The sequence below is a fragment of the Schistocerca piceifrons genome, chromosome 3, assembly GCF_021461385.2.
Source record: "Schistocerca piceifrons isolate TAMUIC-IGC-003096 chromosome 3, iqSchPice1.1, whole genome shotgun sequence".
Lineage (NCBI taxonomy): Eukaryota > Metazoa > Arthropoda > Insecta > Orthoptera > Acrididae > Schistocerca > Schistocerca piceifrons.
The window spans coordinates 827,560,811-827,577,534 of NC_060140.1; the positions used below are offsets into that span (position 1 = coordinate 827,560,811).

The 16,724-nt window shown below is 38.8% G+C and overlaps 1 protein-coding gene across 1 annotated transcript in view; it reads left to right on the plus strand.

Annotated features, from left to right (window-relative positions):
* Window positions 1-1,476: 1,476 nt before the first annotated feature.
* Window positions 1,477-16,724, plus strand: part of LOC124787835 (zinc finger CCCH domain-containing protein 15 homolog) — a 39,194-nt gene continuing 23,946 nt past the window's right edge. Inside the window, exons 1-3 of the mRNA XM_047254776.1 lie at window positions 1,477-1,653; window positions 9,697-9,895; window positions 9,976-10,211. Of these exons, the coding sequence (XP_047110732.1) occupies window positions 1,582-1,653; window positions 9,697-9,895; window positions 9,976-10,211 (507 nt within the window). The 5' untranslated portion in view covers window positions 1,477-1,581. The remainder of the gene's footprint in view (window positions 1,654-9,696; window positions 9,896-9,975; window positions 10,212-16,724) is intronic.

The window sequence follows — 16,724 nt, forward strand, 5'->3', positions numbered from 1 at the left end:
AGCTTTCTATTGGACTCTTTCAGAAAATCTACATTGAAATTCCTACAAACAATAATTTCCTTCCCTCTGTCTGCCAGATAGCACAACAAAGAATCCGAGTTTGTAATAAATGGCTGAAAATTTCCCAATGGGGACATATACACATCTGGAATTATAAAAGTACCATTACTTAGTTGAAGCTCACATGCACATGTTGTTATAAGTTGCTGAACACAGAATTTTTAGTTTCTGAAGTTTTCACACTATGATAAATGTTAACATATGTAGCAACACCTCCTCTCTCCATAGTGCCTTTACCTACATGTGCTGAACTCTTATACCCACCTAGATTTACCTTTCCCACATCTGTAGTTATATGATGTTCAGAGAGGCATAGTACATCATCTGTTCCACCCTCAGTTTCTAAATCTTCTAAACAAACAAGAAGCTCATCTACTTTGTTTAGTAATCCCCTGATATTCTGATGCAATATATTAACATTACTTTTCATTGTGGTTTTGTGAGAATCTTGTCATTAACAAGCATTATTTTACACTGTTCTTTCATGAGAATCTTGTGATATTTTAACATTTCTAATACCTGCCTGTCTGAGCTTCTCATTAAGATTAATTTCAATCAATATTCGATGATTGGACACTGATATTAGCCTAAAAAAGTAGTACTCCCATGAGTTTCAGTCCCCTCCCCCCTGAAAGATTTTACTATCATCCCAGCCAATTTACGCCTTCCTTTCCTAATGAGATGCAAGTCATATCTTGTGAAGCCCCATTTACCAATGCCATCAACATTTGCAGGCCATTTTCGGACTATATGCCCATGTTTCTATCCGACTGTTAAATCTCTACGTCGTTCCATCTGCACGTTGAGATGCAGGTCATATCTTGTAAAGTCCCCTTACCAATACCATCGACATTTGCAAGCCATTTTCGAACTATATGGCCATGTTTCTATCCCACTGTTAAATTTCCACGCCGTCCCAACTCTCTGTCTAAGGAAACTGAGTGGGCATCCCCTTATGACGAGAAGGATGTTGAGTTCAGAAAGATAGTGCGCACTTGTATTACGCATTATCGACCTAGGCTGTATGATTTTCATGTGAGCAGCATTCCATTGTGAATATTATAACGTGACAGATGTTTTAGTTGTCACTGTTTTATCAGTCTCTAATCTGAGTTTTCCAAGAAATTTTTAATTGTATCTGTATCATATCATTGTCGATTTTTCACTTCTTCGGGATAACATACATGCAGACTGGTTCCGCGTCCACGTCTTTATTGTTCTTGTGCTTTCCTCCATCACGATTTTCCTTTCTGCCTCAATGGGACAAAAAGCGTTTTATTAAGTCAAAAAGAACTACCACCGTCAACTGTCGTGTACAAGACGTGCAGTGTGCACTTCTGTTCCAACGATAACTTTTTCTATATAATCGATATAGTGATACAGCAATCGTTGTGCATTCAGTCGCGACAGATGGATTTGGGTGACTGAATAGTGAATATATTCTGTGCATGTGGTGTGCTTTGCAGTGTAGTTACACTTGCTCGAATTTGTGGATGTTGGTGTTTACAAATCTTTAATGCAATGCCACCTAAAGCCAAACCCGCCCAACCTAGTAAAAAGACGGTCGAAAAGAAGAAGGAGAAAGTTATAGAAGTATGTATGATTATGCTGTGCACGAAAATCGAGTTTTACCTGTTAACCTATAACAGCTGTTTTATTGTGTTTATTTATTACCTTTAGAGCATATCTGGCTAAAATAATTGGAGATTCGTTTTATTTATTTACATTATGCTTGACATACGTTGTGTTTTGAGTGATTTTTATATAGTAGAACAGATAAACGACGTGCCAATTTTTTCAAATGTGGCGGCGTAACATATTACTCCCAATTTGGATTCGGGAAATTGTATTTTCGTAAGGTATCATTATCCTTGAATCACCAGAAAAGTTCTCAGACTTGAAGTATGTCTGCAATAACACTATATTGCCGTACTAGGCAACATGTCATTCTAGTAGGCATGTCCTTGTATTCTCAGATGTGCAAGTAGCTTACGTGATCGGTTGCAATATTGAAGTTTTTGTATGGAATCGAAACCGCAGTAAAAAATGATTTTTTTTCGATCATGTAAAATTTTTCAAAGGGCAAAGTTACGTTAAGAGTCACGATAAAAATTTGTTGAAACAACTGCACGTCCACATGATCCAGCCCAACAAAATGACGTAGGCCAAGTGGTTAATGTATCCGCATCGCATTTGAACAGTTTGGTGTGAAATTGCCGTCGCACCATCAAATTAAAGATTTTTGTCTTTTCTCTAAATCTCTTACGTGAGTGTAGTTTTTCCGAAAGGAGCACGACTAACTTTGATTCCTATACAACGACCTTTATTACCCATTGTTAAAGCTGTCAGTTGCTCAGAAAGGATTTGAGCATGCAGCAACAAAAATATGGAATCATTTGCCCAGTAACGTAAAATGCCCGACAGGTAGCGAAGCAAGTCGTAAATCTAATTGAAAGTAATTTCTCCGTGTCTATTTCTATTCCATTGACGTCGAATGTGTAGGTGAAATCTGATAGCCAGTAAAATAATAATAATAATAATATTAACTAAGTTTAGTTGCACGAGTAGGACTAAAAGTAACAATGTGTTGACTAACTTTAATACTAGTCATGTGTACGTTACCTGTAACTTACTCTTTCCATATCAATTCAGTAAGTGATTCGTTCAGATGAGCTGTGGAACATGTGACAAATGGTGCCCAATTACAACTGTGCTTCCTCTAGTGACATCATTGTCGGTGGGGTGTTGTACATTAAACAAAAGGACTTACGCCTAAGATCAGTTATGTGTGGCTGGAGGATCTAGATTTATGATTTTTAGATTATTCATAGTCTTATTGGTTTTATATCGTCGTCTACATCTTCCTCCTCCCCCCTCCCGGTCTACTTTTTATTTGCTATACACCTACTGCTTCCACAGAAAGCAATTTCTTAAACTATTTATGAAATGTTGCGTAGATCAAATCCGTGGTGAAATTTGCTGTTGCAGAATATCACAATAGTGATGCCCATTCATTATGTTAGCATTTGTGGGTGTGTTAAGCAAATAAGTTATGTCTAAGTGAAACAGTCCTTTATGTCGTTCTTTGTTAGCCAATATTAGTTCCTCTGCAGACCAGTAACGATCATGAAACTTCCTGGCATATTAAAATTGTGTGCCGGACTAAGACTTGAACTCAGGACCTTTGCCTTTAGTGGGCAAGTGCTCCACAATCTGAGCTACCCAAGCATGACTTGCAACCTGTCCTAACAGCTTTAAATTTTGCTTGTACCTCATCTCCTACCTTCCAAACTTCACAGAAGCTCTACTGCAAACCTTGCAGACTAGCACTCCTGGAGGAAAGTAACGGATCAGTTTACGGTGCCTTAGGTGAAAAACAGTGATCATACTGTAAATTTTTGTTACATATTTTAATCTAAAGTCACGCAAATGGTAGACCTGTCATTACTGGTTTTGATGTATAACCAAATCAGCAAAACAAGTCCAGAGAGGTACTGAGATTGTGGTCCTGTTCAGGTGATGAGTTATGATATGAAATAATGAAACCATCTACTGATGACTTGGTAATAAGTTGAAACTGGTAATGATACCATTTGTGTGACCTGAGATGAAATATATAATTTAAGAAAGCGGAAGGAAAATACCGACACAATTTACAGGCCAGGTCTGAAATTGAATTTCGAATCTGTTAATATGTGCCTGTAGAAATAAAAGTACTCCTCGATGTACACAGTGTATCAACAGATATAGCAGTTAAAGTAGTGATAATATAGTTAAACTTATGAACATAATCATTGTCTCTCTTTTGTGTGTGCAGAGGCCTTTATACTGAATATTCAAGCTTGCCTGGGAAAAAAACTTACATGAAAAGATATGTTAAACAAGTAACCAATGACACTGCTAATGAAGGATCAGCATACCTTCAATATTTTACTTTGTAGTTATCCCAGCGATACAAATCCTGAGAGATCAGGGCCTGTTTATTGGTTACTTCTGAGATAATATAATTCTGTGCCAGGCTGTGACTCACTCAGATCCCTGTATTTCACTAGCAGTGCACTATCAGTCATTCAGCTTGTGCATTCCCCACTGTGTGACAACTTCCTTCAACTAGCCACTAGTTATTTCTGACAACTTCCTTCAACTAGTCACTAGTTATTCTCCATAGCTTCTTAGAGGCTCCCCTGCTCTGCCACTGGACTAGCGTCTTCATAGGAAGTTAAAATTGACCATAACTTTCAATAGTTTTACTGAGTTAATGTTTTGCTACTGACTTAATCTCAAACTGCAGGGATCCTTTTAATATACGTTAAAATTGTGTGCCTTATTGTGACCCAAATCCAGTTTACTTTCTTTTGCTGGAGCTCAGAAGGTATGTAAGTAAGCAGTTATACATTGCTCTGAGTCTGACTGCAAGGCATTTACTTGTTGCTGTGTAGTTGCAAGGCACTGCCTGCGAAAGCTTAATCCTTATAAATCATGGTTTCGGCCACAAATTAATCTTGTCACAGATATTGTCAATACAACAAAATCAGTAAAAATAAATATCTGAAGCTACTTTTCCAGCTTCTTTTATGCATGTCTCTAGCAGCTCCTGCCTTCTGTTATTCCAATAAGTCAATCTCATTTCAGGTTTTACGATTTTCAGTAAACAAAATGTTATTTTGTGAAACTTTGTGGCAGATTAAAATTCTTTACTGGAATGAGGCACTATCCCAGAATTTTTTTTTTCTGTGGGCAACACTTTTACAGGCTTGAACCTGTTAGAGGCAAAGGCAGACTCCACTGTAGAATGAAATATTCATTATGGAAATTATTTCTGTTTATTTTAAAATTGAAACAAATGAGCCCTCTGTCACAATTTTTAGTCTCATTAACCAGCTGTCAACACTTCTAAGAGTGCCTTCATCAGAATTTAAACGTTTAAAGTGACCTATAGCATAATTACACATTTATGGAAAAAGAAATTTTTTTATATAAAAGTGTTAGTACTGACTAACAATACAAGACAGAGACAGTATTACATGTCGCATGAAAATAAATAACAGGCCAAAAGGGCTTTAGACTAAAAATTATGACAGAGGGCTCATTTGTTTCAATTTTAATTTATAAACGGTCACTGAACCGAGCGTCCATGTTCAAAACTTTGTTATTTTTTATTTTTATAATATTGTAAACACTTGCAAGACTGCAATGCAGTTGGTGGTGCCTATAAGAGATATTGAAATTATTGTCGAAGACAAATTGTTCATCTGTGTTAGACCCTGTGGGTGTGCTAATAGACAGTGTACAACCTGTGTGATATGTGAATAAAATATAATTATTGGGAGACCATTGATCTATCAGTGCTTAGTTAAGGCCCTATTGTTCATCACCATCATCATCATCATCGGGAATACAGAAGCGTCGGAATCCACCCGTCTACTTTGACCCATGACTTCACCAATATGGCGGAAACAGCCGTTCACTGCGACTCCAATGTGGCACCTATGACGTAATTACGTAAACATGACAACAAAGACGAAAATAGATCGAAAAACCAACACACACATCTTCCTCCAAAAATATAATCAAACTAATGGGACAAGCTGGGAAATTGTGGGTTTTTGGGTGGGGACAAACTAAATTTAAACACATATTAACACAGACCACCATACCAAATGATACAAAATGATGAAATAAATCGACAACACAAAATTCTCAAATTCCATTACACGCAATATCCTCTGGAATCGGTCGCTCCCCATCACCTATATAGCTCAGTTGCAATTGTCAGTCCTCCAAAAAATTACACCCCCGCCACTACTATTGGGACCACAAAACCAACACCTAGACAAGCAAAATTGAACATATCCCTTGGTCTGCATTGCTCAACAGTAGCTCACGATACCAAAACACTGACTTAACTGCCCCCCAAAACCTCTGTCATATTTGTACAAGCCCCAGTCTCATAATTTTTGAATTCCAAACTATGGTTAGCTACTAATTGCTGATACCCCCCCTCGCCCAACTCCCTATAAGATGAAAAAGCATCTGAAACTACTGTACTGCCTTCTTCAATAAGCTCCTCAATTAATCCCACCAATTCCCTTTTCGTCCACCCCTCCAAAACCCTAAAAATGCACTCTGAAATACCACCCCCAGCTACAAGCCCCCCCCCCCCCCAAACCCATAAACCAACTAGGGACTTACCCCTCCCATACTACTTATTCCCAAACTGCAACTTGTCAACCTCCACCACCACCCCGGGCCCACCCAACTTACCCCTGTAGTAAATATACTCCGAACACGCTTCCCTACAAAATGAAAACCAGTCAAGAACTGTTCTCTACTCATACCAGTCTCCTGCACACAAAAACCGTGAGAGGATCTGTAACAAAAATAATACGTCATCAACACAATCTCTCGGATACCCAACCTAGACCTCTCGAACCAGGTACAACGCCTTATGGAGCGCCGTAGGTTATTCCTATGGCACCGCCACATTTAGCTGTCCCTGGACCAAGATGCAGGAACTTTTGCCAACCACATTTCCTGCTGACACACGCTGCACCTAACCACTTCTGCCAGCAGCCCTTACAGTTGCAAAAATTTTATAAGGGACTACGCATTGTCCCCCATGTCCTCACGAAGACGAGCACTGTTGAATTTATCCGTCATATCCATACCTAACGAAAGCAGCTACAAATTAAATTAAACAAATTAACACACGGCATACAGCAAACAGCAGTACAATAACTTAGATACAACTAAAACTAAATTGTTCACTCACTGAAACCAATTCTTGTCGTAGTACAGTCAAAACCAATACCTTGCAGGACGAACAGCAATACCAAAATGAACCCAATACAACACACAAACCACAAACACACCACTAGAAGGCACCACCCATCGCAAGAAAATGACATCTATAAACACAACACACTCATAAACTAAACTGTGTGACATCAAACACAACAACACCCTTACGTCACGGGTCAAAGCCAAAGGGCCAGGATTGGACGCCTTTGTTGACCCTCATGAGCCAGTTCAATCACTAGGTGACATGGACTCTTTGAGTAGACATGCAACCTTTCTTTGGTGTCAGACATGTTACATCATTGAGTAAGCGATCAAAAATTTTGTGTTTGCGGCAGTGTGCACCCATTTTTGTGCTAAAATCTTAATGTGGAGCAATTAATGTCATTTTTGCTTCTGGTTTTCATTGTTCCTTCTGAACTGTATTGCATCATTTACAATGAACTTCAGGACGGAATAAATATACTGTGAAGCAGTAGTCAGAATGCTCAAATCCTTAAACAAGTGTCTGGAAGATTAATTTAGAAGATAAAGATAATAATTGACTGAAAATAAACAAATTATGTCAATTTACAGATTTTTCTGGCCCAAAATTTTGCAATGATTTTAAGTACTAATGTGGCTGAGGTCAGTTGTTTTACAAGTTCCTAAATATGCTGTTTCCAATTTAAATTCTCATCAATATGGACACCTAAGAATTTTGTAATTCCTTGCTATGTGTTACACTTATCATTGGTGTAGTACCCCAAGATGTGCAGAATTGAATATGGTGTGAGTTTTTGAAATTGAGAATGAGACTTTCGCAGAAAATCAGTCAGTAATACTTTTAAGAGCTTCATTTACCACTTTTCTGTTTCTGTATGTATGCTTTGATTATTTAGGATACTAGCGTCATCTCCAATGTAGATTAATTCTGCTTGTTGGATACTAGATGGAAGATCATTTACATATATGAACAACAACAGTGGACCTACGATTGAGTCTTCGGAACCCCATACATGATTTCTCCCCCTTTGGAATTGTGTAATGTTGGTGAATTACTAACTACAAATTTCTGAATTCTTTTCATGCGCTGTGTCATTATTCATTTGTTAGCTACACCATCAGTCCCATAAAACTTCAGTTTACATAGGAGAATATTGTCATACAGTTGGATGCCTCTCATAGGTCCAGAAAATACCAACTGGTACTATTTTATTATTTAATGCTTGAGAAATCTACTGAGTAAACATGTAAATGGCATTCTCAGTAGAGCAACCCTTCAGATATCCAGATTTTGATTTACTGAGGATATTGTTGTTACTGAGATGAGATGCTGTTCTAGAATACATCACATTCTCGAAAATTTTGGAAAATGATGGCAGCAGTGAAACAGGTCGGTAGTTATTGTCATCTCTCTTATCACCTTTCTTAAAGAAAACAGTGTTCAAATCATACTTGGTGTTGGACAGCTTTATTTCATTTTTTAAAGTATTTTGTTGATGAATTCTCAGTTTAACCTAGAAATATGATTGGTCGACTTTGTTAACTTTAGAAACTATCTTCTGTATACTACAACCACTGTGTAAATTCTGATAACAACATGACCATCTTATCATTACCCTTTATATTCTGCTACATTAGCAGTATACCACCATCTTCCGATAATATCTACTGGGCTTGCACAAACAAGCCATCTCACAACTATGAAGAAACTAGCTTAGTTCTACAGCACTAGCAAATCTGGATTTCTCATTTTGTAGCAAAACCTGTGCAAAACTCACATTATTGTTTGACTTGGCTACTCATAATTCGTTAAGATGTTACCTCGCTCTATATTAGTAGTCGGTATACTTTTAACTTTACCAACAATGTCAACATGGTTCTGTGGTTAAAATCTTAAGTGTTTCCTGTGTTTTTGGTAGCATGTTGTTAAAGTCCATCTACTTCTAGGTATACTTATATGGGTATGGTGTCTGTTCTTTTGGACATGTGCAGATGCACACGTATTCCCCGAACTCTTACGGGACTTGGTAAGAATATCTTCCACGAGTAATGAGTGTGTTGGGGTGGGACACTACGAATGTAGTGTGTGGACATATGAGGTGAGAATGTGGGTCTCTCGGGAGGCGTGTGCGGGATAGTCCCTGCAGTCACACTATCCTCTGTGCCCTCGGTGGCTCAGATGGATAGTGTGTGTGTGTGCGCCATGTAAGCAGAAGATCCTGGTCGGGGCACACATTTTCACCTGTCCCTGTTGATATAGATCAATGCCCGTTAGCAGCTGAAGGTATTAATATAATTCTAAATATATATCCTGCAGTGGTGTTGAACCATCACAGGATAACACTTCGGCCTACTTGTCCATAAACTACTGCCATTTTTATCACTTTCTCTCTGTGTAGCAGCTCTTATTGTTGTCGTCTGCTCCAGAAAAGAGCTTATTTTGTGCTTTAGGTTATTGTAGCATGAAAAATTCTCTTCATCTTGAAGTAGTCTATTTTCAGTGCTTATCAGGCAAATGATTTAAAAATACTTTTTAATACAGTAGTTTTGCCAAGAAAGGCAACTGCATTGACTTTTAGCTCTTTCTTCACTTACATGTTCAATAATCATCCGTTATTCCGCAATTCATTTGGATGAAATAAGACACGATATACTGCCTGTGGTTGATATATGGGATGTCCAGTTTTATTAATTATGCAAGGCAAAGGCAAAAATAATAATCTTTAGCAAGAGTCCAAACCATGAATCAAAAGCTAGTTTGGTTTGTTTGCCCTTTATTCTCATCGAATAAAAATCAATTTAAAGTAATAAACACATTTTATACAAAAAGTAAATTTGCTCTCTTTCTTGCAGGATAAAACATTCGGTCTAAAAAATAAAAAAGGTGCAAAACAGCAAAAGTTTATCCAACAAGTGCAGCATCAAGTTAAAAATGCTGGTGCTGCGAAGAAGAATGATGAACTCAAGAAACAAGAAAAAGAAAAGAAACTGAAGGAACAGAAAGAAATGAATATGTTATTTAAACCAGTCTCAACACAGAAAGTTGAGAAAGGTAAAGTTTTAACAATAATGAACCAACTGAGAACTGTTTGAAATCTTGTTTATTCATTGAGATATTTTTTAAAATTTCAGGTATAGATCCCAAGTCTGTGTTGTGTGCATTTTTTAAGCAAGGCCAGTGTACAAAGGGAGATAAATGTAAATTTTCCCACGATTTATCATTAGAACGTAAAGCAGAGAAGCGTAGTATGTATGTAGACATGCGTGATGATGAAGATACAATGGAGAATTGGGATGAAGAAAAACTGAAAGAGGTTGTTGAAAAAAAGCACGGTGAACAAGAAAGGAAAATGCCTCCAACTGATATTGTAAGTAATTAAAATAACACTCAAGCATTTACATCATGTCAGTATTTTTCTGGTGGAAATGTAGTTTCTTTTCCTTGCTCAGAATTTTTTGGGAATCAAGGAGACAACGAAAGGCAGAAGTGCTGCATCATTGATAGGTACACAAGCAAAAGGTCCAGAGCTTGGCTGGCTTTCAGAATGTGCTTCCTTTTTGTAGCTGTAGGAAAAAGGCACATACGCATGTGCCCCCCCTCACACACACACACACACACACACACACACACACACACACACACACACACACACTGGTGTGCACATGGTATGACAACCAACCAGCTAGCAACTAGAATGAATGGCCACCACCAAACTGTTGTTGCCAAAAACAAGGTGGACCACCCAGTGGCACAAGATGCAGCAGAGTATGACATATGGGATGATGGGATGTCAGTGGCTAGTTCACAACCTGTGCCATCTGGATCCTCCCCACCACCACCAGCTTTTCTGAGCTGCGCAGATGGGAGCTATCTCTACAGCACATCCTTCGCTCCTGTAACTGTGTGTGTGTGTGTGTGTGTGTGTGTGTGTGTGTGTGTGTGTGTGAGAGAGAGAGAGAGAGAGAGAGAGAGAGAGAGAGAGAGAGAGAGAGAGAGAGAACTATACAAGCTCTGTACTATTTGTTTGTGTACCTACTGATAATGCAGCACTTCTGCGTTTCGGTGAGTCCTAAACAATTTGTAAGTTTCTGTTCCTTTATTTTTAATTTTAAGTCTCATAGTTGTTCACTGAAGAAATTGGATGAAACTATCAGGTATGCAGCTTTTTCAAACAGAGTACAGTGCTTAATCAGGTGACACAACATTCAGGGTCGTATGCAAGAATTTAACTACAGATTGTTAGATAATAGTACTAGGTTGTGTAGGGTGGGTAAATCTTGGGGAGGGACAAGATGTATATGTAATAACTGGAACATAATTGCTTTCTTAACTATTAATCCAAATGTGCACATGGTTGAGGTGATCAGTACCTGAACAATATTGCCTTGACAATGCTGTGCAGTGAGTTAATAAAGAGCTGAAAACTGAATTGATGACTGTAATTGGATATACATTGCATTGGTGCCAGTTGGGATATTGGGAGGTGAGGTTTCAATACACCCCACCTGCATCTCAAGGGGGTGGGGGAGCTAAGGTGAGCAGAGCTAATTAGTAAGATTACAGATAGTGGGGAGGGGCCCATGCATGATTAAATCCATGTTGCTATGGTTAGGTGAATTAAGTTATTTTTGGGCTGGATCATGGAAGCAGTTTTCCCTGGTGAAAAAGTTTTTCAGGTGGTATGGAGATTTCTGCTATAGATATAGGAAGGTAGAATGTACCACACTGGTATGCATGATTATCAGTAAGAAGAAAGAAAAAGTAATGATAAGGACAAACATGAGATGCACAAAATTATCAGTCGGTGCCCTGTTGTGCAACGAGTGGCTGAAAAGAGTTGAACTTAGTTGCCAACATCAGTCTTGGTCTAACAGTGAGGGTAAGCTAATAATCACAAATGTGTCATTACTGTAAGCTGTTGGCTGCATTCTGTAAATATGAACACTGTATCTCATTATCAGTATATTTTAACTTATCCCATGCATAGAATTCAAATGGATCTTTCTTCATTCATTGCTGTAACATCACTCCTCTCGGCGATGCTTTCATGCATTATTAGTTTCTGTGTGTGAGACAATGAGATAGAGGGATTTAATTTGAGCTAAAGTCTCCTAGAGGGAAAAAAAAGATTGAAAGGCTTTTGGTACGATGGGATCTTTGTATGATCTGATGTTGATTATGTGAAAAAATCACTCCAGTTCTAGCATTAGTTTATTGCATATGGGCAAATAGTGTGTGTTTAAATATAGGTGTTCAGCATATAGGAGGGAACATTAGATGTCAGACCAGCATCTGCTTGCAAAAAGTGTGAAATCTAGTTGCAAGCTTTGTCACTCCAGCTGGAAATCCATGAGTTACCAAGATAAATTGAAAAGGGTCCAGGTCATCCCTATTTTCTAGTAGGGTTGTTTAAAACATTCTTGAACAACTTCTTCCTAATAAGAAGGGTGAGCAGAGATCTGTCGGAAAGGAAGTCCCAAATCCAATCACACAGCTAGACCAATATTCTGCAACCTCTTATGTTGTTCACTTTGTGACAGTCTGGAACTCCAATTAATACATTCCAGAAGTAGCTACACCAGCAACCTGTATGCTGCGTATGTGCAGAGTGAGCTGTGTTTCACCAGATCACTCTTTGAGGAATTCATGTGGATTATGGCAGAAGACATTTTCAGTCTCTAGGAAAGGTCATAATATACTAACATAAAACTTATTCCTCTGTTCGTCAACAGATTGATATCAGTGATATGGGCCTACAGTCACATACATCTGTTCAACAATCATTCTAGAAGAACAAAGTCTTTCACAACGGCGCTGTTGTATGAAACATTGTCTGACTTCTTACAACGTCATTTCAGGGTAAAACTTTGAACTTTCGATGATTACCTCCATTGTCTTCATCAGGAGCAACTGATTATCACAACAGCTGATGTTGTGGTCTTATGTAGCCCATAAGACAGCTTCTGATTGGTTGGTAGGTATGTCATGCTGTCATAAATGGTGTCAACATCTGCAGTGGTTGTGCTCCTGCACCCGCCATAGCGTAAACATTGGGATGAATCTCTCTGGCTCTTCTCTGCATCGGGAGCTCACTTCCAAGCATTTCTACGATTACGTCCACTGTCTTGGTTGAAGATCTATCAACAATTACTTCCATCTTTTTCCTCAGGGGCAGCTGACTGTCAAAATTATTGCTGTGGTGGCCTTCTATAGCCCATAGGACGGTTTCTGATTGGTCAGTAATTACATAAACCTGTCACAGATGGTGTTAGCACTTGCGCTGGTGGTGCCATCACTCCCGCCTTAGCATAAACTTTACAACAAACATCTCAGGCTCTCCTTTCGATCAGGAGCTCACTTCTATGCCCTACTAAGATTACATCTACTGTCACGTTTGAAGATTTTCTCACACATTCTTGTTTCCGCAGACTATTTAATTACGGAGTCCCAGTTTGTAGGAGCCTGCGATAAAACTTCTGTTTTGTCAAACAGTTCTATGTTTGTGAGGCTGTGTTAAGCAACTGCAGATTTCTCCAGTTATTGGTTTTTAATATGTCAACGACGTTCTGCACAGAGGTCGAAAATGGTGCAGATGCACTTAACGATGTAATTGCTTGTTCAGTCACAAGGGATGTTATAAATCCCAGGGATCTGGAGGCAGAGGCTGCCCTTAACAGGGCGTAGCATCTCCTTTACCTTCTTCAGAGGTCCATCCACACTATTTCTGACCCCTGTGCACAGCCTCACAAGCAAACATAAAACACTGTTTGACAAAACAAAAGTTTTTCCCAGGCTCCTACATACTGGGACTGTAATTAAAGCACAGAAATAAGAATTTCTGAGAAAATCTTCAACCAAGACAGTGGTCATAATCATAGCAATTCTTGGAAGTGAGCTCCCGATGCAGAGAAGAGCCAGAGAGATTCATCCTAATGTTAACGCTATGGCGGTAGCAGGAGCACAACCAGTGCAGATGTTGACACCATCTGTAACAGCATGACATACCTACCAACCAATCAGAAGCTGTCTTATGAGCTACATAAGACCACAACAGCAGCAGTTTTGATAGTCAATTGTTCCTGATGAAGACAATGGAGGTAATCGTCTAAAGTTCGAAGTTTTACCGTGAAATGACGTGGTAAGAAGGCCGACAATGTTTTATACAACAGCGCCGCTGTGAAAGACTTTGTTCTTCTAGAATGGTTGTGACTGTGTGTGACTGTAGGCTCATATCACTGACATCAATCTGTAGAAGAACAGAGGAGTAAGGTTTATGTTTGTATATTATGACCTTTCCTGGAGGTTGCAAATGTCTTCTGCCATTGTTGTTGTTGTGGTCTTCAGTCCAGAGACTGGTTTGATGCAGCTCTCCATGCTACTCTATCCTGTGCAAGCTTCTTCATCTCCCAGTACCCACTGCAGCCGACATCCTTCTGAATCTGCTTAGTGTATTCATCTCTTGGTCTCCCTCTACGAATTTTACCCTCCATGCTGCCCTCCAGTACTAAATTGGTGATCCCTCGATGTCTCAGAACATGTCCTGCCAACCAATCCCTTCTTCTAGTCAAGTTGTGCCACAAGCTCCTCTTCTCCCCAGTTCTATTCAATACCTCCTCATTAGTTATGTGATCTACCTATTCTCCTGTAGCACCACATTTCGAAAGCTTCTATTCTCTTCTTGTCTAAGCTATTTATCGTCCACGTTTCACTTCCATACATGGCTACACTCCATACAAATACTTTCAGAAACGACTTCCTGATATTTAAATCTATACTCGATATTAACAAATTTTTCTTCTTCAGAAACGCTTTCCTTGCCATTGCCAGTCTACATTTTATATCCTCTGTACTTCGACCATCGTCAGTTATTTTGCTCCCCAAATAGCAAAACTCCTTTACTACTTTTAAGTGTCTAATTTCCTAATATAATTCCCACAGCATCACCCGACTTAATTCGACTACATTCCATTATCTTCGTTTTGCTTTTGTTGATGCCGTTATCAACATGAATTCCGCAAAGAGTGATCTGGTGAAACACAGTTCACTCCACATACACAACATACAGGTTGTTGGTGCAGCTACTTACTTCTGGAAAGTATTAATTGGGGTTGCAGACTGCAACCAAGTGAGCAACATAAGAGGTTGTGGAATGTTGGACTAGTTTTTAATGGGATTTGGGACTTCCTGTCAAACAGATCTCTGCTATCCCTTCTTAATAGGCTGTAGCTGTCGAATGTGAAACATACGTGTATGTATGTGTGTGTGCGGGGGGGGGGGGGGGGTGGCTTGCGCTTTTGTTTGTTTGTTTGTTTTTTATACTTCCAGAGGCTTCGTGATATGGTTCACAAACGGTTTTATTATGTATAGCAAACAGCAAACCCACAGCGCTAGACAACTATAGTAAAATGCAAGTAGTAGTAGTATAGAACATGAACAATTCGTGCAGGGTCTGACTATTAGTTATAATGTACTGCAAGTAAATAGACAAAAAGACACAGTGTTGTTTGATTGTCTAAATGAAGATTATCACTGGAAACAAGTCACAGCTGTAAAATATGTGGGAGAATGCATTCAGAAGAGTTTAAAGTGGAACACCTACGTAAAACTTGTATGGAAGGTATGTCTGAGGCTGAGATTTTTAATAACCTAGGGAGAATGTTCCCACAAAATGGGTAGGTTGCAAAACCTTTGTTCACTGGTTCTTGGGTTTTTCATGTCAGTCTGGGACACTCGCCAGGTCGGATTAACAGAGAAGACAGAGATGATATAAAGAACAGTGTCGTGTTTCATCTCGCGTTCATTGAGTAAGTGTAAGAGTTAGACAGTGTTACCTGACCAACCTCAGTACAAACACTACAGAAGAGGTATTCTTCATGATGAAGAGATTTACAATTAAAATTCCACAATGTATGTTCTGAGAAGAGTCAATTAACATTTTGCTTCCTGCCATTTACAGCTCGCAAAATGAGATGACCATTATAGAAATCTAAGCTCGTGAAATCCATTCTTTTCACAAATCTTCATGAACAAAAAGTACCCAAAGTACAGTCCACCACACACCAAAGAGTGGTTTGCTGACTTTGGACATAGCTTTCGCCACAGGAAACAATATCTGGTTATGATTTAAGAACAAACTTTTCAGTGATATTGAGATGTTACCTTAGATGACACTGTGGCTTGTTCCTTACCACATTTTTCACTCTTTTGAGTTAATCCTCAATCTCTGGTGACTTGACCATCAATGTGGAATATTAAACTGAAATAATTAATGAGTATTTGAGAAAACGTCTATTGCTGATGAACTCTGAAGAAGAATATTGCCAAGTGTTAAGTTTGGACATTTGTTGAGGAGGAGAAGAGGAGTAATGGAAATGTGGGAGGAGCAGCTAATAAGCCCTAAGATGACACTATAGGGTAGCTCTTATATGGCTCATTTTTCAATGTTTCATAATTTTTCTTCGTCCAATCCTCAGTTTGATTCCACTCCATGTGTAAGTGAGCTGTGTGAGTTTTTGGCTCAGTAGGATAAGTCAAAGTGGTGCCCCTGGGCCTTCAGAATTTTAGAATCCATAAAAATAAAACCATCAGCTTCACAAAATGTTATTTCTGTAAGATAAACTAATTCATACCTAATGTATGGTAGGCATGTTGTTTCTCTCTGTCTCTTTAACTGAATGTGACTTCATGTCAAATTGGTTGAAAAATGTGATGGGTCAGTGACCCGAGATGTAGAGAAACTGCCGAGCAAATTTAGCTTTTCCCTTTTGCAGCCCATCCTGGAACTTCCCAGTAGTCTTTAGCTTTCGAAGGAAGGGAGCTGTCATAGCAAGGACAATACTTTTGTCTTCAGTTCATTTATGGAAGAAAATTTATTTAATCA